Consider the following 24,523-nt stretch of genomic DNA (forward strand, 5'->3'; position numbering starts at 1 on the left):
CTGTTGGATGGTAGTGGACCTTTTAATTTTGTCTCTACAATTCCCATTATGTCCGGTTCTTTTTCCTTCAGATACTTGTTCATTTCATTCAGTCCTGTTATTAATCCATCTATATTTGTGTAGGGCACTCTTAACTTTCTGTTTTTTCCATTGTATTCTCTGTTTCTTTTTTGTTTCTCTCTGTTATGGTCCATTTCCTCAATTTCATATTCATTACTCTCCAGTAGAATTCTTCTTTTTCTGACTCCGTTCTGGTCTCGTTTTTTTCTTCAGCTTCTTTCCTTTTCATTTTTTCTTCCTCTCTTTCCTCTTTATTCATTTCCCTTTTTATCCATACCTTTTTATATTGTTCACTTGCTGCTAGCCTCCCTGTTTCTGCTAAGATATTCTCTGCTGTTGTTTGTGAACTGAATTTAATCTTAATTGGTCTGGTCTTATCTGTACTATGTTTTCCGAGCCTAAACATCTCTTCGATTTGTTTCATTATTTCAGGTTCATCTTCCTGAACTAATTCTAGTAAACTGCTTACTTTTTCTTTTTCCTCACTGATTCTTGAAGTTCTATCTAGGTTATGTTTTTCTTACATTCCTAATATAATTATACATTTCTTTTTATCTGCTAAGTCTCTTACTATATTCTCCTTCTGTCTCATCACTTTGATAACTGAGTCTTCAGGGTTTTTTTTTATTTGCTGTTTAATTATATCAGTAAATGCAACTTTACTGTTTTCCTGGATTTTTCTCCAACCCTGTGCTTCTGTTGCTATGGCCTCTTTATTGTCTTTATTGTTCCTTTTTAATTCTTCATTCTCCTCTTTTACTTCTTTTAACTGTCTTTTTAATTCTTCTATTTCATTAGTTAAGTTTTTGTTCGCCTTCTCTAGTTCTTCCAATATTTCAACTCTCTGCTCAATGTTGGTTACATTACCGAACCTGTCTTCCCAATGTTCGATCATCTTATCAAGTTTCTCCTCTAGTCTTGTCAATCGGGGGAGGTTGATATCCCCCCCACCCTCTTTAAATCCCTGGAAACTATTATCATCACCTTCCACTGTGCTGCTCTTATCTATACTTCTAATCTTTACATTTTTGTTGATCCCGTCCTCTCCAAAGTCATTGTGTATTTACCTAGTTGTACCTAGTTGTACCTAGTTGTATTTTACGGGAAGGGGAGCTATGCTCGTGGGGTCCCGTCTTCATATCTCATTTTATCTAAACTATTTTTAAATTCATGTATTGTTTTTGCACACACCACTTTCTCATCTAACTTGTTCCAACTGTCTATTGCTCTGTGAGGAAAGCTGTTCTTTTTAAAATCTCTTCTATAGCTGTCTTTTTTTATTTTCTTTCCGTGTCCTCTTGTATTTCTGTCATCCCATTTTATCAGATTCTCTCTATCAGTAATTTCTATGCCTTTCATGATTCTGTAAATAGCTATCAAATCTCCTCTCTCTCTTCTTTGCTCTAGTGTCTGTAGTTTAAGTTTTTGTAGTCTCTCTTCATATGATAGTTTTGAGAGTGTTGGTGCCAGTTTTGTAATTGCTCTTTGTATTCTTTCAAGTTTTTTTATACATTTTTTTGTACTTGGTGACCATATCGTTGCTGCATATTCCAATCTTGGTCTTATCAGGGTGATTAGGATTTTCCTCACCATTTCTTCATCCAGGTATGTAAATGCCACTTTGATTGTTCTTATTAAATTATAAGTTTCTCCAAAAATCTTATTTATATGTTTCTCAGGTGACATATTATTCATAACAATGACTCCCAGGTCCTTCTCATTTTCTACTTTTTTTATTCCTTCTTTTCCCAAATTATATGATCCTGTTATTCTGTTTTTGCTTTTTCCAAATTCCATTATACTACACTTTTTTGTATTGAACTCCATCTCCCACTTCCTACTCCATTCTTGTACTTTATTTAGATCTCTCTGTAGTGATTCACAATCTTCTTCAGTTTTCACTCTTTTCAGTAATTTTGCATCATCTGCAAAGAAGCTCATATAGCTTTCAATTCCTTCATCCATATCATTAATATATATAGCAAACATTATTGGGGCCAGAACTGTTCCCTGCGGGACACCGCTTATTACTTCATTCCATTTTGAGTGCTGATCTCTTATCACTACTCTCATTTTTCTTTCTTGCAAAAAGTCTTCCATCCAATTTAGCAATTTACCTTGTATTCCTCCTTCATATTCTAATTTCTTAAGCAACTTCTTATGTGGTACTTTGTCAAAAGCTTTTTTTAGGTCTAGAAATGCACAATCAGCCCATCCATCTCTTTCTTGTATTATATCTATTAGCCTTGAATAGAAACATATTAAATTGGTGACGCATGATCGTCCTTGTCTGAATCCAAATTGCCTTGGATTTAGTACGTTGTTTTTTTCCAAGTATTTTACCCATCTACTTTTGATAATTCTTTCACATATTTTTGCTATTGTACTTGTTAGAGAGACTGGTCTATAGTTGGTAGGTTCTTCTTTATTTCCTCCTTTATATATAGGTACTATATTTGCTTTTTTCCAATCTTCTGGAACTTTTCCTTCTTTTAAGGAACTGCTTATTATGCTATGTATTTTGTCTGCCAGTTCATTCCTGCATTCTTTCAGAATCCAGTTTGCTATTTCATCTGGCCCATGCGATTTTCTGACATCAAAATTACCCAAGTGTGTCAATATTTCATTCTTTGTTACTTCTATTTCTTCCATAGGGGGGACTTTTTCCTTCCACTCAATCTCTTCAGGTTGTATATTTTCCCTTGTAAACACTGATTTAAAATGTTTGTTCATAATTTCTGCCATTTCCATTTCCTCAGTGTATTCAACTCCTCCTTGTCTTAATTTCTCTAAGTCTTGTTTGTTTTTCAGTTTATTGTTTACAAATCTGTAGAATAGTTTTGGTTGATCTTTACACTTTTCTATAACATCTTTTTCATATTTTCTTTTTTCCTCTCTGCACTTTTGTACATATTCATTTCTATAACCAGTATATATTTTCCATTTTTCAGGTCTTCTGTCTTTTTTCCATCTGTTCCAGGCTTTGTCTCTTTTGTCCTTTAACTCCCTACAACTTTTGTTGTACCAGCATTTTACATATTCTTTTTCTTGTTTTTGTCTTGGGACATACTTTTCCACTCCTTTTTTGTAAATTTTTGTCAAAATATTCCATTTCTCTTCCACTGTTGTTTCTTCTTTGTATATTTCTTCCCAGTTTTCTTGTTGGAAGAATTCTCTTATTTTATCAAAGTTTGTTTTTTCATACATCATTCTTCCTTTTCTATATTGTTCATTTCTTTTCATATATTTTTCTTCATTAAGTTCCAGTTCAATCAATATGTGGTCACTTTTACCTATTGGTGTTTTATATTCAATCTTGTCCACTATTCTAGGTTCAGATGTAATTATTAAGTCTAGCCTCGATGGTTCTTCTTCATTTCTATACCTAGTGTTCTCTTGTATCCATTGTGTCATTGAATGGTCAGTAATCATCTCAAGTAGAGCATTTCCCCATGAGTCATCACCACTCTTTACTGTCATTTCTTCCCAGCAGATTTCTTTGCAATTAAAGTCGCCCATCATAACTATTCTTCCTCCGTCTTCCATTATTTTAGTTAATGCTATCTTTGTGTCCTCTAACATACTTTTATGTTCACTCTCCTCCCATGAGGCTGTTTTCGGAGGCACATAATTGATCACAAATTTTCTGCTCTTCTTATCTCGGTCTTCCACTTCTATCATAATCATCTCTACTGTATTCTTTCCATATATGACACCTTTCACGTTTATATCCTTCTTAGTCAGGAACATAACTCCACCCCCTTGTTTTTTCTCTCTGTTTCTAATCCAATAATTGTATGTATCATGTCCTACACTGTTGGGTGGTAGTGGGCCTTTTAATTTTGTTTCTACAATTCCCATTATGTCCGGTTCTTTTTCTTTCAAATAATCATTCAGTTCATTCAATCCTGTTATCAATCCATCTATATTTGTGTAAGACACTCTTAGTTTTCTGCCACTTCCATTGTATTCTCTGTTTCCCTTATGTTTTTCTTTAGTATGTCGAACTGCTTTATTTTCATGTTCACTACTCTCCAATAGAATCTCTCTTTCTCTGACTCCGTTCTTTCCTCGTTTTTTGCCTTAGCTTCAATTCTTTTCTGCTTTTCTGCCTCTCTTTCCTCCTTATTCATTTCTCTTTTTATCCATACCTTTTTATATTGATCATTTGTTGCTAGTTTCCCTGTCTTGGATAGAATTTTCTCTGCTGTTGTTTGTGACCTGAATTTAATCTTAATTGGTCTGGTCTTATCTGTACTATATTTTCCGAGTCTGAATTTTTCCTCAATTTCCTTTATAATTTCTGGTTCATCTTCCTGGACTAATTTTAATAAACTGCTTACTCTTTCATTTTCCTCCTTGATTCTTGCAGTTCTATCTGGGTTATGTTTCTCTTCCATTCCTAATATAATTATACATTTCTTTTTGTCAGCTAATTCTCTTACTATATTCTCCTTCTGTCTCATCACTTTAATAACTGAGTCTTCATTATGTTCTTTCAATTGCTGTTTGACTATGTCAGTGAATGAAACCTTATTCCCTTCTTGAGTTATTCTCCAATTTTTAGCTTCTGTAGCTAGTTTCTCTCTGTTTTCATTACTATTCTTCTTCAATTTCTCATTCTCCTCCTTTACATTTCCTAACTGTCTTTTTAGGTCCTCTATTTCTTCAGTTAAGTTTCTGTTAGCCTTCTCTAGTTGTTCCAACCTTTCAATTCTTTGAAAAATGTGTGTGTGCATGTGTGTGAAACAGTGAATGCCAAAACCATACACAGGTTCAAAATTAAACTGGATGTGGAGAGATACAAAAACGGGGCACAACAAGCATAGCTGCAGTCCCGTAAAATACAACTAGGTAAATACTGTATACAGATAATAGGATGGAGGTATGTTGTAAAAAGTCTACTTACATAACACATAATGGACTCGGAAAAATGTGTAACTTGATTAAGGGGGGATTTTTTGACGAATTATGACGAATTTATCAAAATTGTTTTTTTTGCTTCAAATAACGCAAAAGTACCTAAGAAAACAAGAGCGCAATTTTTTTTAGGCCTATTATTATGATTACGGTGTTTAAATGGTGTTTAAATGCCCACACTCGCGGCTGAGTGTAAACAAATACACGTGTCAGATGTCAAAAAGGGAAACAAAAATTTTTTTTCGTCTCCAAAAAGGTTAGAAAAATGTTTTTCTATAGTTCTCCCTTACCGTTTTCTATGAAGCACTGAAAAGGTGGAGGAAAAACGAAAGTATTGCCAAGAATGGAGTTCAAAAGGTGAAGAAAAAAACGAAACTTATTTCAGGAAGTACTGATAATAGATTTGGTTGTGTCTTGTCGGTGTGATACCATTTCAAGCTATTATTTTGTGTTTAGGTGGCAGGACTCAAAATCCAAATGAGTCCCTACATAGTAAAATTTGGCATGGACTCGCTAAGACGAAGTATTATGGGCTGAAAAACGTGTCGTACTCTGCAGCCCATACAGTTCTTCAACACAATTTTGGCTATGAAAGTGGCAGTATCATCCCACACCTTGTTTTTGGTGAATCAACAAGCAGTGCTGTTCACTTTTTACATAGGAAAGACAAAAGCAGAAAGCTTCAATCCAAAAGGGCCCTAGACTGAAGCGAAAGAAGACAGCAAAGCCCTCTTCAGAGTATAGTGCCGGCAATTTCTGAAGTCATGATGCTGGCAAATAGGCCTACAGTAGCTACTACAGAATATGGTGAAGAACAGTTTACAGGGAAGGGGCCCACCACTGGTTGATCAAAAACCCTGTAGCCTTTGCAGCCAAAACTGCTGTTCTAATGATCCACCAGTGGTGAGGTACAATACTGCAGCTGCAGTATAGTACCGGTAAAGGCCCACATTATACTGCAGCTATATCTATATATCTACAGTAGCAGTAAACTGGTCATAACCAAGGTAATCATATTGGAAGGTAATATAGTGTCCTGCAGATAATAAACACAATGCAAAACTATTGGTACAAAAAATTAGCTATAGGTTTCGTTTTTTGTCGTTTCCCGAAAACTCATAATTCAATCATTCAAAGTTTAATTTCTCCATTATTTATCAACCGATTTTTATCATTTAAAAACCATTTTGTTCAGTATTTTATGCTTAAAAAATCTATCATAACAAAAAATAGATTTGTACATTATCTTTGATGGTAAACATTGGAAGGTGAATGTTTTTCAATGTTTCCATATATGCACAGATTCACATAACATCATTATGTATAAAGAAAAAAACGCATGATCATCTTTTTCTCCTTGAAATTTGCAATAGAATGGTGTTTGAATGATCAAAATTGATGCATAAATAAGCAAGATATATACATTTTATTTAACATGGTGCGCAATGGGATGAAAATCCCCCCTTAATGCTGTTGAAGGTTAATTATTTGTGCTATGCAATGAATCAGGTGATGATGTAATGTACTACACAGCAAAGCAAAGCAAAGCAATTACAGCTCTTTTGAATGCACCTATTCAGCAGGTGCTTCTTCAGGAAACCTATCTTTGCTGAGAAGCTTATTTACATCATGATAGGCAATAGTTGTTCCTTAGACTGTCAAACCAAGCAGTCCCATCTCCCTGAGGAACACTCCAGCTGGAACAGGGTTTTCCCACAAATCCTTTATAGAGTGTATTTTGTGTTGTTGGTGTTCATGATCGTGTACAGTGTAGTCTTTCATAATGTGTTGTCTAGTATGGGGTAAAGTATTGCATCCTGGATGATTATTTGCAATGCTGTCATCCAACCTCTTGTGTTAAATCAAAAGGGTTGGATGGTAGCAGCGCTGTAGTCTGGCATGGTGGACTATGTCCTTTTGTAGGGAGAAAGGATTTTGAGGGATGGATATCAGAGGATCTAGGAACAAATTCTGGTAACACATTGCTGTATACCAGATATTGATGTTGAAAATGTGTCTGTATTGATTCACTATCCTTAGTATGGGTTCTTGATTGGAAATCTGTGTGAGCATGGGCATATGTTTTGGGAGTCTGTGATGTTACTGAGGGTTTTGCTAATGATGTAGAAGAGGGTTTTGTTGAAGATGCAATGGGATGCATTGCTAAAGACGAGGTGGAGGGATCTGTTGATGATACATTGTAACTTAACAAAATAGATAACTTGTTCTGGACTGAACAGCGGAAGCAGAATTCTCATAGGAGTGGAGGACAGGGATGGAGTGGAAGGATGCTCCGCCATCCATCTGTCTAAAATGAAGTACTTGCTTGGCACTACCAAGACTAGCCAGTTGAAGAATGTCTTGTTCAAGACAATACTCCTAGCATTGTTGAGAATGTATTAACCACTTCCATACGGTGACGCCTATGTAGGCGTCATGAGGAGCAAGTGGGTACGCGATGATGCCGATATCGGTGTCTTGATTATATTTATTATAGTCGTACTTACGTAACCTCTATTCTCTCTAAACTGGCTTCATCAGATTTTCTATGGCTATCAAAATTCAAGGGTGAAAGAGAACGAATGATTGAGCACTGACTTTATTTTTTATAATGCGATTATTATGATGCAACATTGCACGTCAGGCAGCTAATGCTGCCAGACGTGCGATGTGCCCCAGAGTGAAGAGGTTTAGTGAGCTTCTCTGCTATGGAAACAATGAAGTTCTGATTCACAATCAATAGTAGGAAGTGAATCAAGGGAGAGAGCAATGACCACATCGGGGACCATGTGTACGGTTCTTTCTTCCATGGTGAAACTCATAACACTGGTAACACTGTAAAAGACAATTGATGAAAGTTTCTATTGGGAGAGAAAGAGGACCAATATTTACTCACTCAGGGAGATATGGACCATGAAATGTGAGCATGCTACTATTTTCTCTTGTTTTTGTCATTCTGTAAGCATTGTCAGGGCCCAATTGATATATCTGAGAATTTATGTAGGTCTTGATTGTGGAAATGTGCTTTGTAGTAATTGAATGTTCGGTGTTGTTTGATGGATTTGAAAATTCCATCTGAAGGACAAGGTAGATGGAGGAGGATCATGGCCGGTGTTGTCCTTACCTCAGATCATCTTTACCATATTTATTTAGGTTATTTGTAGGGAACACTCCAGTCTCTCTAGATATTTAATAGCATGGGTAAAGTTACCTCTGTTATCCTTATAGTATGTCACAAACCAGTAAGACGTAGGGGTATGTTCTTTGGTAGCATGTTCTTCAGCATCATTGAAGAGGTTGGGACAGGAATCATTCTTGCTGTCAATTACATTATTTGATCAAATGATCTCGGTAAATATGCTGTCATCTTCATGGTGGGAAATGCTCAAATGGGACCAAAACTCATAAAATATCCAGCTTTACATTGATTAATGTTAATAGGCAGGGACACATTCTAAACTGAGATAATACTAATATCAAATAAAAGTTCCACAAAGAGGACATTCCTAAAAAAAAAAAGTAAAGGCATAAGAGGGTCTGATAGTTTTCTGACCAGTGACCTAAGGTTTGGGTCTTTTAATGTGCATGGATGTGGTACAGATGAGAGTAAAAGGGAAGAGATAGGTAGTATGTTTGTGAGAAGAAAGATGGATGTGTTGGCATTGAGTGAAACTGGGAAGGGACATGTGAGTTTTTGTAAGTGCATATGGGCCTGGTAGTGAGAAGAGTGTAGAGGAGAGGGAGGCCTTTTGGATTGATTTAAATGAGTGCATAGAGGGTTTAGGGAGAAATGTCAATGTAGTGGTATTGGCAGACCTTAATGCTAGGGTAGGAAATGAACCAAAAGATGGAGTGGTCGGAAAGTGTGGAGTTCCAGGAAAAATTGTAATGCAGAATTGATGGTGGAGATGTGTCTTGAAAGAGAGTTGATACAGTGAGGAAGAAAGTCAAGCATGACAGCACATGGGAGAGGGTGGTGGATGGAAGGGTGGTAGATAGAGCATTAATGGTCTACTGTATACTGTATAGCGGTAACCAGGAGAATAGTAGGAATAGTTAAGGATGTACATGTTTTAAGGGGAGAGAGTGGGGGATATCAGATAATTTTTTTATGGAAGGTAAGTTGAGAGTGGAGGATAGATGGAGAAAGAGGAAAAGGACAGAAGGTAGGGAGGTTCGTAAAGTGAAGTGCTTAAATGAGAAAGAAAAGGAGGAGTACAAGAAGATGAGAGAGGAGCGGGAAGGAGTGAAGGATAGAGTAGAATTAGGAGTGGAGAAGGAATGGGTATAATTCAAGGAGGGAGTCACAAAATGTGCAAAGATGGTGTGTGGAACAAGGAGGACATGAGGAAATAGAAGGAAGGGTAGTGAGTGGTGGGTTGAGGAAGGAAAGAAGGTTGTAGAAGAGAAGAAGCAAGCATTCACAGATTGGTTACAAAATAGGATGAGAGAATCATATGAGAGGTACAAAGAAAAGAGAAGACAAGTAAAGCATAAAAGAGGCAAAGAGGAGAGCAGGTATGAAATGGGGTAAGAGCATTCACAGATTGGTTACAAAATAGGATGAGAGAATCATATGAGAGGTACAAAGAAAAGAGAAGACAAGTAAAGCATAAAAGAGGCAAAGAGGAGAGCAGGTATGAAATGGGGTAAGAGTATGACAGAAAGTTTTGAAATTAAAAGATGTTTTGGAAAGAAATTAAGAGAGGAAGAGGAGGGGAATCAAGTAGAGAAGAAAAGGTAAAAGGTGCAGATGGAGAGATGATAATGGAAGAGACGGCAGTGAGAGGAAGATGGGTAGAGTATTTTAGGGAATTGCTAAATGTGAAGGAGGATAGGGAGGGAAAGGTAATTGCAGTGGAAAATGACAGTTTATTGAGGGAAATTAAAGGAAAAGATGAGGTGAAGGCAGTTGTTAAGATGATGAGAGTAGGGAAAAGACCTGGGTTAGATGGGTGTCATGTAGAATGTAAAAAAAAAAAAAAAAAAAAAAAAAAAAAAGTACGGTGATGGTGCAGTGGCTGGTGAGGTTATTCAATGTTAACTTAAGAGAGGGTAGAGTGCCAGAGGACTGGAGGAGTGCCTGTATAATTCCACCCTACAAGGGAAAAGGGGACAAGTGTGAGTTTAGTAGTTTCAGAGGGATCAGTTTGTTAAGTGTAGTTAGGAAGGCTTATGGGAGAATCTTGATTGCGCAGATTAAGAAAGGAACAGAGATAGTAATTGGTGAGGAATAGTGTTGATTTAGGACAGGTAGGAGGTGTGTGGATCAGATTTTTGTGGTAAGACAGATATGTGAGGAAGTTATAGGAAAAGGTAGATGCTTTTTGGGCCTTTATGGATTTGGAAAAGGCTTATGACAGGGTAGACAAGAAGGCACTGTGGGAGGTATTGCAGATATATGGGATAAGAGCAGTCAAGAGTTTTTACGAGAGTAGTAGAGCTTGTGTTAAATTCAGAAATGGAGTGAGTAGTTTGAGGTAAAGGTGGGACTTCACCAGGGATGTGTTATGTCACCTTGGGTGTTCAATTTGTATATGGATGGGGTGGTGTGAGAGGTAGATGCAAGGATAATGGGTCGGGGATTAGAGATGGTTAAAGAAAATGGAGAAAAGTGGGAGATAAGCCAGTTGTTGTTCGAAGATGAATGTGGGTAAAAGTAAGGTGATGAGATATACCTGGTACAAGAGGAGAAAGTGGCAACAGACTGGAACTGAGTATTAAGGGAGAGAGACTGGAGGAAGTGAATAGTTTTAGATACTTGGGTGCAATTGTGGCAGGAAAGGAAGGAGTGGTGGACGTAGAATGTAGATTGAGAGCAGTTAAATACCTAGGGGGATTAAAAAGCGTACTGAGAAATAGGCATTTGGGAATGAATGCTACATGAAGATTATATGAGTGATTGTGCCAACAGCACTTCATGGGGCAGAAACATGAAACATAGGTGAGGAAGAGATTGAATGTCTTTGAGATCAGGGCTGCGGAGTTGGATGGTATAAGGTCCGACTCCAACTCCGACTCCGACTCCTTTGATTCCTCTGACTCCGACTCCGACTCCAACTCCTTTGATTCCTCCGACTCCGACTCCCGACTCCGACTCCCGACTCCTTAATTCCTTGACCCCTATGTGGAAATCTATTCTGCAGATCCATATACCAGCCTCCCACACCTATTCAGCAAGCATTTTATAAATATTTTCATGTATATTATTTTTTATGTGAAACATTCACTTGTATGATAGATATACTCACATATACACTCAACCAGCTTTATATATATATATGCACACAAGCACGTATATTCGTATAAACATATACATATTAAGTATATAATGGTATTATCTATGCTCATGATCATCTACCAGCTTATGAGCACTTTCAAATCTGTCATGGCAGTGTTGCCACTTCAAGCTATGTATTTTCTTTTTCCTTTGTGCCCCTCCCCTCCCCCCAAAAACAAAATCCTCTGTTATTTCATTTGTCCAATCTCATAAACCTTCTATCACAATATTAGGAAAATATGTGACAAATCATGATGAGGAAAGGTTAATGTAGGATGCCCTACCTAGTACTTACTGCAGAATTAATTTCACCATGTTATCATAAAAACCAGGAATCAGTTCAGGAAAGAGAGAGACAACCTTCCCCTATGCACACTGTTCATAGCTGGTGTTGTTCCTCCCCTTTTCAGTCATCACCAAATGCTGTGACATATGCTCTAATGTCATTCCTATCTGGCCTCTGAGACTGGTCAAAGTTTATCTCAGGGCATTATCCCAGCATGACATAGCTCCTACAAAACAGTAAACCACACAAAAACACTTCCATTGACTTTTACACACATGAAGACGTATGTGCATAGTGCATATGTAGTGGATATATACTATTGTCTACACTGTCATGTATGTGTGTACATGATGGAGTTCTAGATGTTAACATAATTTGAATTAGACTGTCAACAAAGGTAAAAACATCTCTGTCACTTGACAGTTAACAAATTATTCAGGAATTTGAATTAATAATTATATTTATTGAGTATTTATTAAAAATAGAAATACATTCCACTGGCTATAACTCCCATAGTATAGAATGAATGAAACATTAATACAAACTACATTCTGGAAACTTCTATAAATGGTATATATCCTGTAACTAGCTATAAAACTATTCTATACTGGATGGTTATTAAATTTTCTCAACACAAAACATATAATTTTTTTTAGATTTTTTAAACTTGGAATAATGAGACCTACTGCTTTCTATTTGCACAATAGCAACAAATTATTTCACAGTGCACATCTATAGACAGTATTTTACAGCTATTGTTGGCTTGCCAATTACTGTAATGGTAAAAATTCAGACAAAGCTTTCAAGAATATAACAAAATATATGTACTGTACCTTGAATGTACCCGTATTGTTACATTAATAACTAGGTTAAAAATTCAATCTATAAAAATTTCTTATAATAAAATATTTTATATGTTCCTTGTAGCCAGTATTATTATGTTAATAACGAGGTTAAAGCTAAAATCTATACAAATTTCTTATTTGTAAACATTAAAAAAATAGGCTTTATTCATAATTATAGAACTTATAGACTACTCAATTGAAATTTGCAAATAAAAAAATAGTAGTTTGTACTTTATATAAGTAGGGTAAACTGATATCATCTTAATGTGATGAAAATGGTTGGTTAGACTACCCAATGAGAAATATAAGTTAGAGTCCTAGACTACCCTATGAATAGAGGCAGCCTATAGTCTAGGAAAAACAAATTCGACCCTACAATTTATGGTAAAAAGAAAGGTAAATGTGGATTATAAGGTTATTTTGGGATTATTATTATTATTATTATTATCATTTTTATATAAAAGAATGAAATAAAGTAAATAAAGATAAAACAATAAAAATAATAAAAAAATAAAAACAAAATAGAAGTAAAAGAATTATTTTCTTTTTTATTATTGCATTAGTTTAATTTTTTCTTTTCTTTATTTATTTTTTTTTCTTTAAAGAACCCGATAATCAACATGTACCAAAAATAATAGGTTTTATCTGTATATACGTATATATATATATATATATATATATATGATATATATGTATATATATATATACACATATACATACAGCAGGCAAGGCACCTGGTCTGGATGGATGCCATGCAGAATGTCTTAAAAAAGGAGGTACAGTGATGGTGGACTGGTTGGTGAGGTTATTTAATGTTTGCTGGAGAGAAGATAGAGTGCCGGAGGACTGGAGGAGTGCCTGTATAGTTCCACTTTACAAGGGAAAGGGGGACAAGTGTGAATGTAGTAGTTTCAGAGGGATTAGCTTGTTAAATGTAGTTGAGAAGGCTTATGGGAGGATCTTGATTGAGAAGATTAGGAGAGGAACAGAGAGAGTAATTGGTGAGGAACAGTGTGGATTTAGGACAGGTAGAGGTTGTGTAGATCAGATTTTTGTGGTAAGACAGATGTGTGAGAAAGCTATAGGTAAGGGGAAGGATGTTTTCTGGGCCTTTATGGATCTGGAAAAGGCTTACGACAGGGTAGACAGAAAGGCACTCTGGGGGGTTATGCGGATATATGGGATAGGAGGAAAGCTTCTAGGAGCTGTCAAGAGTTTTTATGAGAGTAGTAGAGCTTGTGTCAGGATTAGAAATGGAGAGAGTGAGTGGTTCGAGGTAAAGGTGGGACTTCGTCAAGGATGCGTTATGTCACCCTGGCTGTTCAATCTATACATGGATGGGGTGGTGCGAGAGGTAAATGCAAGGGTAGTGGGTCAGGGATCGGAGATGGTTAAAGAAAATGGAGAGAGGTGGGAGGTGAGCCAGCTGTTGTTTGCGGACGACATTGCGCTTGTGGCAGGATCGGAGGAGGGATTGAGGAAGTTGGTGACAGAGTTTGGGAGAGTGTGTGATAGAAGAAAGCTGAAGATAAATGTGGGTAAAAGTAAGGTGATGAGATATACAAGGGGTGAAAGTGGCAGTAATCTGGAAGTGAGCATTAAGGGAGAGCAACTGGAGGAAGTGGATAGTTTTAGATACTTGGGTGCAAATGTGGCAGGAAAAGGTGGAGTAAAGGTGGAGGTAGAATGTAGATTGAGAGAAGCGAGTAAATGCCTTGATGGATTAAAAAGTGTAATGAGGAATAGAAATTTGGGAATGGATGCTAAGAAGAGACTGTATGAAGGAGTGATTGTGCCAACAGCACTGTATGGAGCAGAAACATGGAACATAAGAGAGGAAGAGAGAAGGAGCTTGAATGTGTTTGAGATGAAGTGTCTGAGAAGTATGATGGGGGTTACTAGGCTAAATAGAGTGAGAAATGAGGAGGTGAGGAGGAGAACAGGGGTGGAAAGGGAGTTGGGAGATAGGGTTGATGAAAGAGTATTAGGATGGTTTGGACACATGGAAAGAATGAGTGAAGAAAGACTAGTAAAAGAGGTATGGAAGGCAGATGTGGAGGGAGTGAACATGAGGGACGTCCTAGGATGAGATGGATGAATGGGGTGAAGGGGGCTTTGGGGAAGAGGGATGTCTGTTGAGGAAGGACGGGAGAGGACAGAAGACAGGGGTGAATGGAGAATGGTTGTATATGGAAGATGTTGTGATGCATGAGGTGGAATGGACAGGGGGATGGGGGGTGAGGTAAAGTGTGAGAGCAAAATTTTGATGCAGCCCGAAGGGATTTCTCCCCGTCCTCTCCTTTATATGGGGAGACGGAGAGGTGGGGTCGCCGATTTAATGAAGCGGCCTTGCTGTGGATGTGCTGTGTCTTGCGACACTGCTTCTGACCCAGGGCAGTGGACAAGGTGCAGGGATGACCCGTCATCTAGGAGGTGCTAAGATGGGAGGGAGGGTGGAGGGGTGTGGAGTGTTTTCAGGGATGGAATGGGTGGGAATAATTTTATGCCTTTCCTTATTGGCTACTTCCCTAGTAAGGGGGAAAAAGCCTTGGTAAATATATGTATGTATGTACATACATATACTGTATATACACTCTCTTCATCAAAGTTTTAAGAATAATACAAACTGCCAATGATTTTTTCTAGGTTAGTCTATGGAGATTGCCTAGGCCAACAAAGTCATCATTTATCATACAACAGGTAGGACCTTACAATTGGCCTAGGCTACATCACTGGGAAAAGTAGAAAACTTTGGCAAAGTAATCTAAATTGTTCTTGCATCCAATGCTTATTGTTTACCAATTCCTACAAAAAAAAAAAAAAAAACATAGCCAAATCATGCAAACTGTATATCTTGTAGGTAATATTTGAGGTCCGGTAGTCACTCAATAGGCTACTATCAATAGTAGGGTTTTACAGACTATTCCGTATACCAGTATATCAATATTTGTCTTTACCAAGGTCACATTACACAATGTACAAGATTTGGCCTAAATATTTTCTTTTTACTATTATTAAAAGATTAAAAGAGGAAGGGAAGTTGATTCAAGTAGGGAAGAAAAGGTAAAAGGCAAAGATGAAAAGATGATAATGGAAGAGGAAGTGATAAGTCATGAGGGGAAGATGGGCAGAATATTTTAGGGAACTGTTGAATGTAGAGGAGGATAGGGAGGGAATGGTGATAGCATTGGGAGGGGCAAAGAAAATAACAGTTATGGGTAAGGAAAATGAGGGAAAAATAAGAAAAGATGAGGTGGAAGTAGCGATTAAAATGATGAGAGCAGGTATAGCACCTGCGTTAGATGAGTGTCATACGGAGTGTCTGAAGAAGGGAAGTAAAGTAATAGTAGACTAGTTAGTGAGGCTGTTTAATGGGTGTCTAAGGGAGGGTAGAGTACCAGAGGACTGGAGGAGTGCATGTATAGGTCCGCTTTTCAAAGGAAAAGGGAACAAGTGTGAATGTAGTAGTTTCAGAGGGATCAGTTTGTTGAGTGTAGTTGGGAAGGCGTATGGGAGGGTTATAGTTGAGAGAATTAGGAGAGGAACAGAGGAAGTAATTGGTGAGGAGCTGAAAAGCAATGTGGGTTTAGGAGAGGTAGGGGCTGTGTGGATCAGATTTTTGTGATAAGACAGATTTGTGAGAAAGCTTTAGGAAAGGGTAAGGATGTCTTTTGGGCCTTTATGGATTTGGAAAAGGCTTATGATAGGGTAGACAGGTATTGGGGGAAAGCTGTTAAGAGCAGTCAAGAGTTTTTATGAGAGTAGTAGAGCCTGTGTTAGAATTAGAAATGGAGAGAGTGAATTGTTTGAGGTAAAGGTGGAACTATGTCAGGGATGTGTCATGTCGCCATGGCTGTTCAATGTGTATATGGATGGGGTGGTACGTGAGGTAAATGCAAGAGTAATGGGCAGGGGACTGAAGTTGGTTGCGGAAAATGGAGAAAAGTGTGAGGTAAGTCAGTTGTTATTTGCTGATGACACTGTACTTATGCCAGGGTCAGAGGAGGTATTGGGAGAGCTAGTGACTGAGTTTGGGAGGGTGTGTGATAGGAGAAAGTTGAAGGTGAATGTGGGTAAAAGTAAGGTGATGAGGTGTACAAAAGGAGAGGATGCTGGAGAGTTGGAAGTAAGTCTTAAAGGGGAGAGGCTGGAGGAACTGGATAGTTTTAGGTACTGGGTCATATGTGGCTGCAAAGGGAGTAGAGGTAGAGGTAAGCTGTAGATTGAGAGAAGCAAATAAATGCCTTGGGGGATTTAAAAAAGTAATGTGAAATAGACATTTGGGAATTAATGCAAAGAGGAGATTGTATGAAGGGGTGATTGTGCCGACAGTGCTGTGTGGGGCAGAGACATGGAATCTGAGAGGGGCAGAGAGTAAGAGTTTAAATGTGTTTGAGATGAAATGTCTGAGAAGTATGGTGAGGGTTACAAGCTGGATAGAGTGAGAAACGAGGAAGTGAGAAGGAGAGCTGGGGTGGAAAAGGAGTTGGCTGTGAGGGCTGATGGAAGACTATTAGGATAGTTTGGACACATGGAAAGAATGGATGAAGGAAGACTGGTGAAAGGGGTATGGAAGGCAGAGATGGGGGGAGTGAACTTGAGAGGACGACTGAGGATGAGATGGATGGATGGGGTGACAGGGGCGTTGAGCAAGAGGGGAATGTCTGTGGAGCAGGAAAGGGAGGTGGCAGAAGATACGGATGAGTGGAGAAGGGCTGTGTATAGATGATACTGTGATGAAAAGAAAGGGAAGGGATGGGAGGATGGGGGGGGGTTGAGGAGTGGGAAAGTGTGAATGATACTTTGGCGCAGCCCGAAGGGACTTCTCCCCGTCCTCCATTTTCTATGTGATGGGACGGAGAGAAGGGGGGGGGGTCGCCAATTAAATGAAGCAGCCTTGCTGTGGATGTGCTATGTCCTGCATTGCTTCTGACCCAGGGTGGTGGGTGGGATGCAGGGATGACCCGTCGTACACAAGGAGCTAAGATGTGAGTGTGGAAGGGATGATGGGTGGGAGTGGGTTTATGCCTTTTGACTTGGCTACCTCCCTGATAAGGGGGAAAAAGCCTTTTGTATATAGATAGATAGAATTATGGTTATGGGTTAAAGCATAAACATCTGGTACACTTAGGCCTAGTTTGCAATTGTCTTTATAACATAATCAGTTTTAAATTAGATTGAAATGGTTCGTGATTTTCTTTACTCTGATTTCTATTTTTCATTGCTTCACTTGTAGGCCTATCGTATTCACTAGTAACCATGATCAGTAGCCTGTTTCTATTTCATATATTGCAAACCACTAAATTTCCTTGAGAAACGTATGATTTTTATATTCTGAAGTAGCTTTATCATAATCTAGCATATTTCCATTAAAGGAAAATGTGATAAAACTACCGAAAATGAAGGAAAAGAAAATTTACTGGGAGACACTGCTTCAGACAGAATCTGTTGTTTGTTTCCATTAGTTAGTACTAGTAGCACACAATGCCGTCACATGGTGGCAGCACGAATTGATGTTTATTTGTGTTGAAGTAGAAGCATTGCAGTATAGTACTAAATAATATATATATATGTATATATATATATATATATATATATATATATATATATATATATATATATATATACCTATATATATATATATATATATATATATATATATATATATATATATATACATTATATATATAGTTTCACTCTCCTTACAGGAAATAACTACAAATACATGACCACAAACACTTTTACCCAGACTGACAATGATAGCTTGTCAGTATTGTGTATTTTTTTTTTTTTTTTTATTGATGGATTGTTTTTTGTTTCCCATCTGGAGAGACCACTTAGTGTACACATACACTGCACACACTCACTATTGCCTCCAAAAATAAGCGCAAAACCATACAAAAACTGTTATATTGTGCAACTGGTAAAACCAAACAGGGAAACCATGTTAAAAAATTATTTTATTGGACTTAAGGAGTCGGAGTCGGATAAAAAATTCCGACTCCTAGTACTCTTAGAAATCTGACTCCGACTCCAGCTAAAACCTCCAACTCTCTCCAACTCCGCAACCCTGTTCAGTGGCAGCGCCAGGGCAGGGCTTGGGGGGGCTTTAGCCCCCCCAAAAAAGCGGCCAGCCCCCCCAACTGAAATGTGCAAATTGAAAATGTAAAACACTCATTGAAATAATTTTATTAAGGGAAATTTTTAATTGCCAGGGCTAAAGATTTGTCAGGCATCAGTGCTAGCCCTTCTGAAATGAGGATAATATATGTGTATTATCATATTACTATTCCCCCCCAAAAAAAATTTGCTCAGCCCCCCCTTACCCTCCCCAACTAAAAATTCCTGGCGCCGCTGCTGACCCTGTTTGAGATGAGGTGCCTAAGAGGCATGATAGGGGTTACTAGGCAGGATAGAGTGAGAAATGAGGAGGTGAGGAGAAGAACGGGGATGGAAAGGGATTTGGGAGATAGGTTTGATGAAGGAGTATTGGGATGGTTTGGACACAAGGAGAGAATGAGTGAAGAGAGATTATTAAAACACCTGTGGAAGGCAGAGGTAGAAGTTGACATGTGGGGATGATCAAGGATGAGATAGATGGATGGGGTAAAAGGGGCATTGGGAAAGAGGGGAATGTCTGTTGAGGAAGGACAGGAGAAGACAGTAGATTTGGGTGAATGGAGAATGGTTGTGTATGGATGATGCTGTAATACATGAAAGGGAGTGGGTGGGGGGTGAGGGAGTGGGTGTGAAAAATAAATCTATATATCATGAAGGGATTTCTAAGCCATCTTTTCCATTTCTTAATGAGGGGATGAAGAGGGGGGATCACCATTTTCATGAGGAAGTGCTATACCTTGCGACACTGCTTCTGACCAAGGGCAGTGGGCGAGATGCAGGGGTTACTGAGGAGCCAAGATAAGAGGGGAGGAGGGTGGTGGATGGGAGTGGAGTATGTGGGGATGGAATGGGTGGGAGTGGATTCTATGTCTTTGTTTTTTTTTTTGTTTTTTTTTTGGGGCTACCTTGTAAAGGGGAAAAAGCCTTTGGTATATATATATATTATCACACAAGAGTCACAACTGGTGAGGGAGTCACAGGCTTCCTGGAAGATGACTGAGATTATGTATGTAATGCCTGTGTTTAAAGGACCTGTAGGCTGAATATGTGAGAGCACTAATTCTGATATTATACATTGTCCTCCTGCTATTTCCACATTTACCGGGATTGAACCTTAAATACCAGTTCCTTCCTGATTACATCATGATTGTTGAGATTGTTTTAGTAGGTACATCCAATATATATTTTTTAATTAGACAAACAGGTATTTTACTTAATGTGACAAGAAAAAATATGGAAATTTCCTCTACAATTTCATTTATGTTATTTAGAAATAATAACACAGGTACATCACTTACCAGTTTATCTGAAAGGATGTGACGACTTGCATCACTTATTTGGGTCAGATGAGATGAACTGAATAAGCCCTCCTAGTGTTTGTCGTATTTAGACTCTGGTCTTGTGAGCCCAAACATGGAATGTTGTGGAATTATTTTAAGATATGACTGCTTTTGCCATCTGGGTTGTTTCCCACTTCCAAATCTCATGACATGATGAAAAAGCCAGAGCAAAATTTTTGTCATTCCAGTTGTGGTGGGGTGAGTATGCATGTAGCTATTGGATGGTTTTCAGCATATTTCTAATGTAAAGGTAGAATGCAATATATAATAGCACTATATCTGTTAGTATTTATATTTCATGTTACATTATGGCAAGTACAAGGGGTCTGTTTAGGTGCAAAGGGACTTGGATATTAAATGGTTTGTGTACACAACACTCACAATCCTATAACAGTATATTACACAATTTCAAAGAGTTAGATGACAATCTTATGATTACATATTTTCCAGGAGGAGGGTAACTATCACCATTCCTTTGGAAGAGCTATCCATAGAATCCATAAGTGTCATGTAATGAAGAGGATCTGGTGTGACATGCATAGGACAGCTATATCATGATTTGTTTTAGATATCACATGATGACCCACAGAAGAGAGAAGTATTTCCAGTGTAATCTGTGTGATTCTGCTTTCTCACAAAAGAGTGATCTTACAAAGCATATGAGGACCCACACAGGAGAGAAGCCTTTCCAATGTGGCCTGTGTGATTCTGCTTTCTCAAGAAAGGGTCATCTTACAAAGCATATGAGGACCCACACAGGAGAGAAGCCTTTCCAGTGTGACCTGTGTGATTCTGCTTTCTCAGTAAAGAGTAATCTTACAAATCATATGAGGACCCACACAGGAGAGAAGCCTTTCCAGTGTGACCTGTGTGATTCTGCTTTCTCAAGAAAGGGTTCTCTTACAAGTCATATGAGTACCCACACAGGAGAGAAGCCTTTCCAGTGTGACCTGTGTGATTCTGCTTTCTCAGTAAAGAGTAATCTCACAAGTCATATGAGGACCCACACAGGAGAGAAACCTTTCCAGTGTGACCTGTGTGATTCTGCTTTCTCAAGAAAGGGTGATCTCACAAGTCATATGAGGACCCACACAGGAGAGAAGCCTTTCCAGTGTGACCTGTGTGATTCTGCTTTCTCAAGAAAGGGTTCTCTTACAAGTCATATGAGGACCCACACAGGAGAGAAACCTTTCCAATGTGACCTGTGTGATTCTGCTTTCTCACTAAAGGGTTCTCTTGCACGTCACATGAGGACCCACACAGGAGAGAGGCCTTTCCAGTGTGACCTGTGTGATTCTGCTTTCTCACAAAAAGGTAATCTCACAAGTCATATGAGGACCCACACAGGAGAGAAGCCTTTCCAGTGTGACCTGTGTGATTCTGCTTTCTCACTAAAGAGTGATCTTACAAAGCATATGAGGACCCACACAGGAGAGAAGCCTTTCCAGTGCGACCTGTGCAATTCTGCTTTTTCAAGAAAGGGTGATCTGACAAAGCATATGAAGACCCATGCAGGAGAGACGCCTTTCCAATGTGACCTGTGCAATGCAGCTTTCTCAAAAAAGGATTATCTCACAGATCATATGAAGAGCCACACAGGAGAGGTTTTCTAGTGTGACCTGTGTAACTTTGCTTTTTCACAAAAGGGTTATCCCACACAGCAGATGAAGACTCCCACAGGAAAACAGCCTTTCCAGTGTGACCTCTTTGATTCTGGTTTTTCACATAAGACTTCTCTCACAAGGTATATGAGGATAGACATTGGAGAGAAGCCATTCCTGTATGATTTGTATCATGAAAAGATCACACTCTTCCAACGGCTTGGATCAAACCAGCAGAAAGGCAAACGCAAGTGATGCCTATGCACTTAGAGTCCAGCATGGCATTCCCTTTGTTTTACCTGTATAGAGGTATTAGGGAGGAATGTCAATACAGTTGTATTGGGAGACCCTAATGCTAGAGTAGGAAATGAACCATTAGATGGAGTGATTGGGAAATATGAAGTTCCAGGAAAAAATCGTAGTGGAGAGTTGATGGTGGAGATGTGTCTAGGGAGTTGATAGCAAATATAGTGTTTAGGAAGAAAGTCAAGCATAAGTGCACATGGGAGAGGGTGGTGGATGGAAGTGTGGCAGATAGAGTATTAATGGACTTTATAGTGATAACCAAGAGTATAGTAGGATGAACATGTTCAAAGGGGAGAGAGTGGGGAAATATCAGATCACTTTTTGGTGGAAGGTAAGTTGAGAGTGGAGAATAGGTGGAGAAAGAGGAAAAGGGCAGAAGATTGGGAGGTACTTTGAGTGAACTGCTTAAATTAGAAAGAAAAGGAGAAGGAGTACAAGAAGAAGCTGAGAGAGGAGTGGGAGTGAGTGAAGGATAGAGTAAAACCAGAAGTGGAGGAGGAATGGGAATGGTTCAAGGAAGGAGTCATAAGGCTTATGAGAGGGTCTTGATTGAGCAGATTAGGAGAGGAACACAGGGAGTAATTGGTTAGGAACAGTGTGGTTTTAGGACAGGTAGGGGTTGTGTAGATCAGATTTTTGTGTTAAGACAGATATGTAAGAAAGCTGTAGGAAAAGGTACGGATGTATTATGGGCTTTTATGGATTTGGAAAAGGCTTATGACATGGTATACAATAAGGCACTGTGGGAGGTTTTGCAGATATACGGGATAGGAGGAAAGCTTTTAAGAACAGTCAAGAGTTTTTATGAGAGTAGTAGAGCTTGTGTTAGGATTAGAAATGGAGAGAGTGAATGGTTTGCGGTAAAGGTGGTATTTTATCAAGGATGTGTTATGTCATCCTGACTGTTCAATTTATACATGGATGGGGTGGTGCAAGTGGTGAAGGCAAGGGTAGTGGGTCAGGGATTGGAGATGGTTAAAGAAAATGGAAAAAAGGGTGAAATAAGCCAGTTGTTGTTTGCTGATGACACTGCACTTGTGGCAGGATCAGAGGAGGGATTGAGGAAGTTAGTGATAGTTTGGGAAGATGTGCAAAAGAAGGAAGTTGAAAATAAATGTGGGTAAAAGTAAGGTGATGAGATGTACAAGTGGAGAAAGTGGCAGCAGACTGGAAGTGAGTATTAAGGGAAAGAAACTGGAGGAAGTGGATAGTTTTAGATACTTGGGTGCGAATGTGGTAGGAAAGGGAGGAGTGGGGGGTGGAAGTAGAATGTAGATTAAGAGAAGCGAGTAAATGCCTTGGTGGATTAAGATGTGTAATGAGAAATAGACATTTGGGAATGGATGCTATGAGGAGATTGTATGAAGGATTGATTGTGCCAACAGCACAATACGGGGCAGAAACATGGAACATAAGAGAGGAGTTTTAATGTGTTTGAGATGAAATGACTGAGAAGTATGATAGGGGTTACTAGGCTAGATAGAGTGAGAAATGAGGTGAGGAGAACAGGCGTGGAAAGGGATTTGAGTGATAGGGTTGATGAAAGAGTATTGGGATATTTTGGACACATGGAGAGAATGAGTGATGAAAGATTATTAAAACAGGTGTGGAAGGCAGAGGTGGAAGGAGTGAACATGAGGAGGTGACCTAGGATGAGATGGATGGATGGGGTAAAAGGGGCATTGGGAAAGAAGGGAATGTCTGTTGAGGAAGGACAGGAGAGGACAGAAGGTAGGGGTGAATGGAGAATGGTTGTGTAGGGATGATGCTGTGATGCATGAGGGGAAGTGGGTGGGGAATGGGAGGTGAGGGAGTATGTATGAGAAAAAAAATGGACTCAGCCTGAAGGGATTTCTCCCCGTTTTCTCCTTTTCTACACGAAGAGACGGAGAGGGAGGGTCGAATGAAGCAGCCTTGCTGTGGATGTGCTGTGTCTTGTGACACTGCCTCTAACCCAGGGCAGTGGACCCGCCATCCAGGAGGCTACCTTTCGTGTAAGGAGGAAAAAGCCTTTGGTATATGTATGTACTATTTGTTTTTGGTATATGGAAAAATTCACTTTGTTGGACAATTAAACCTGGACCTCCGTTTCAGGATGATGTCAGACTTCTCTTGTTTTTCATACTTGGAATAGACTGGTTCAGGAACTTTTCAGTGGACTGAAGTTTGGCATCTCTTGCAAGTTTGTATGATGGATATTCAGAACATAACCTCAGTAATTCACCAAGTAAAATTTGTATGTGTTCTGTAAATAAAAAATTTAGGTTTATATTTTGTACATTTTATTTAGTTTGTCATATCAGGACAATACCAAATTTTTAGGTAAGTATTTTGAAGTTATCACATTGCTCCAGTAGGAATTCCTATACAGTTTCACAGTTTGGATGCAATATGTAGCACAGTAATGCTTTATACACTCACCATATTTTAGATCAACCTTCTCCTTCACCACTCCAACACCTGTTTTGACTTCGGGATAAGATAGCCCATTGCACCTCTCAATTTTTTTTTTTTTTTTTTTTTTTTTCTTTTTTATACATGAAATTTCATTGAAAAGAAGTGCAGCAAATAGTAGTCTGAAAATGGAAAAATAACAGTGATAATTTTCAATCACCATGCATCATTTTACCATTCTCAGTATGGATTCAGCCACCTTGTGCCTGAATTACCATACTGAAATTACATCGAGATGTTTGAAGTTAAATATGTACTTGTCTTCCTTTCATTACTTCCGTGGTAATTGTTACCTATTTGAATAGGCATCT

At 38.6% G+C, this 24,523-nt stretch overlaps 1 protein-coding gene across 2 annotated transcripts in view; it reads left to right on the top strand.

Annotated features, from left to right (window-relative positions):
• Positions 1 to 24,250, top strand: part of LOC143031962 (uncharacterized) — a 41,051-nt gene extending 16,801 nt beyond the window's left edge. The window contains exons 2-3 of one of the 2 annotated variants that reach the window (XR_012967053.1): positions 20,302 to 23,752; positions 23,853 to 24,250. Coding sequence is in view for 1 of the 2 variants with exons in the window: in XM_076196362.1 (XP_076052477.1) it covers positions 20,406 to 21,464 (1,059 nt within the window). In the remaining variant the exon portion in view is untranslated. Of the gene's footprint in view, positions 1 to 20,301 lie in introns of both variants that reach the window. The other variant, XM_076196362.1, reaches the window with a different exon arrangement.
• The last annotated feature ends 273 nt before the right edge of the window (positions 24,251 to 24,523 follow it).

The sequence above is a fragment of the Oratosquilla oratoria genome, chromosome 12 (genome assembly GCF_046742065.1).
Source record: "Oratosquilla oratoria isolate Oo_2021 chromosome 12, ASM4674206v1, whole genome shotgun sequence".
Taxonomy (NCBI): Eukaryota; Metazoa; Arthropoda; class Malacostraca; order Stomatopoda; family Squillidae; genus Oratosquilla; species Oratosquilla oratoria.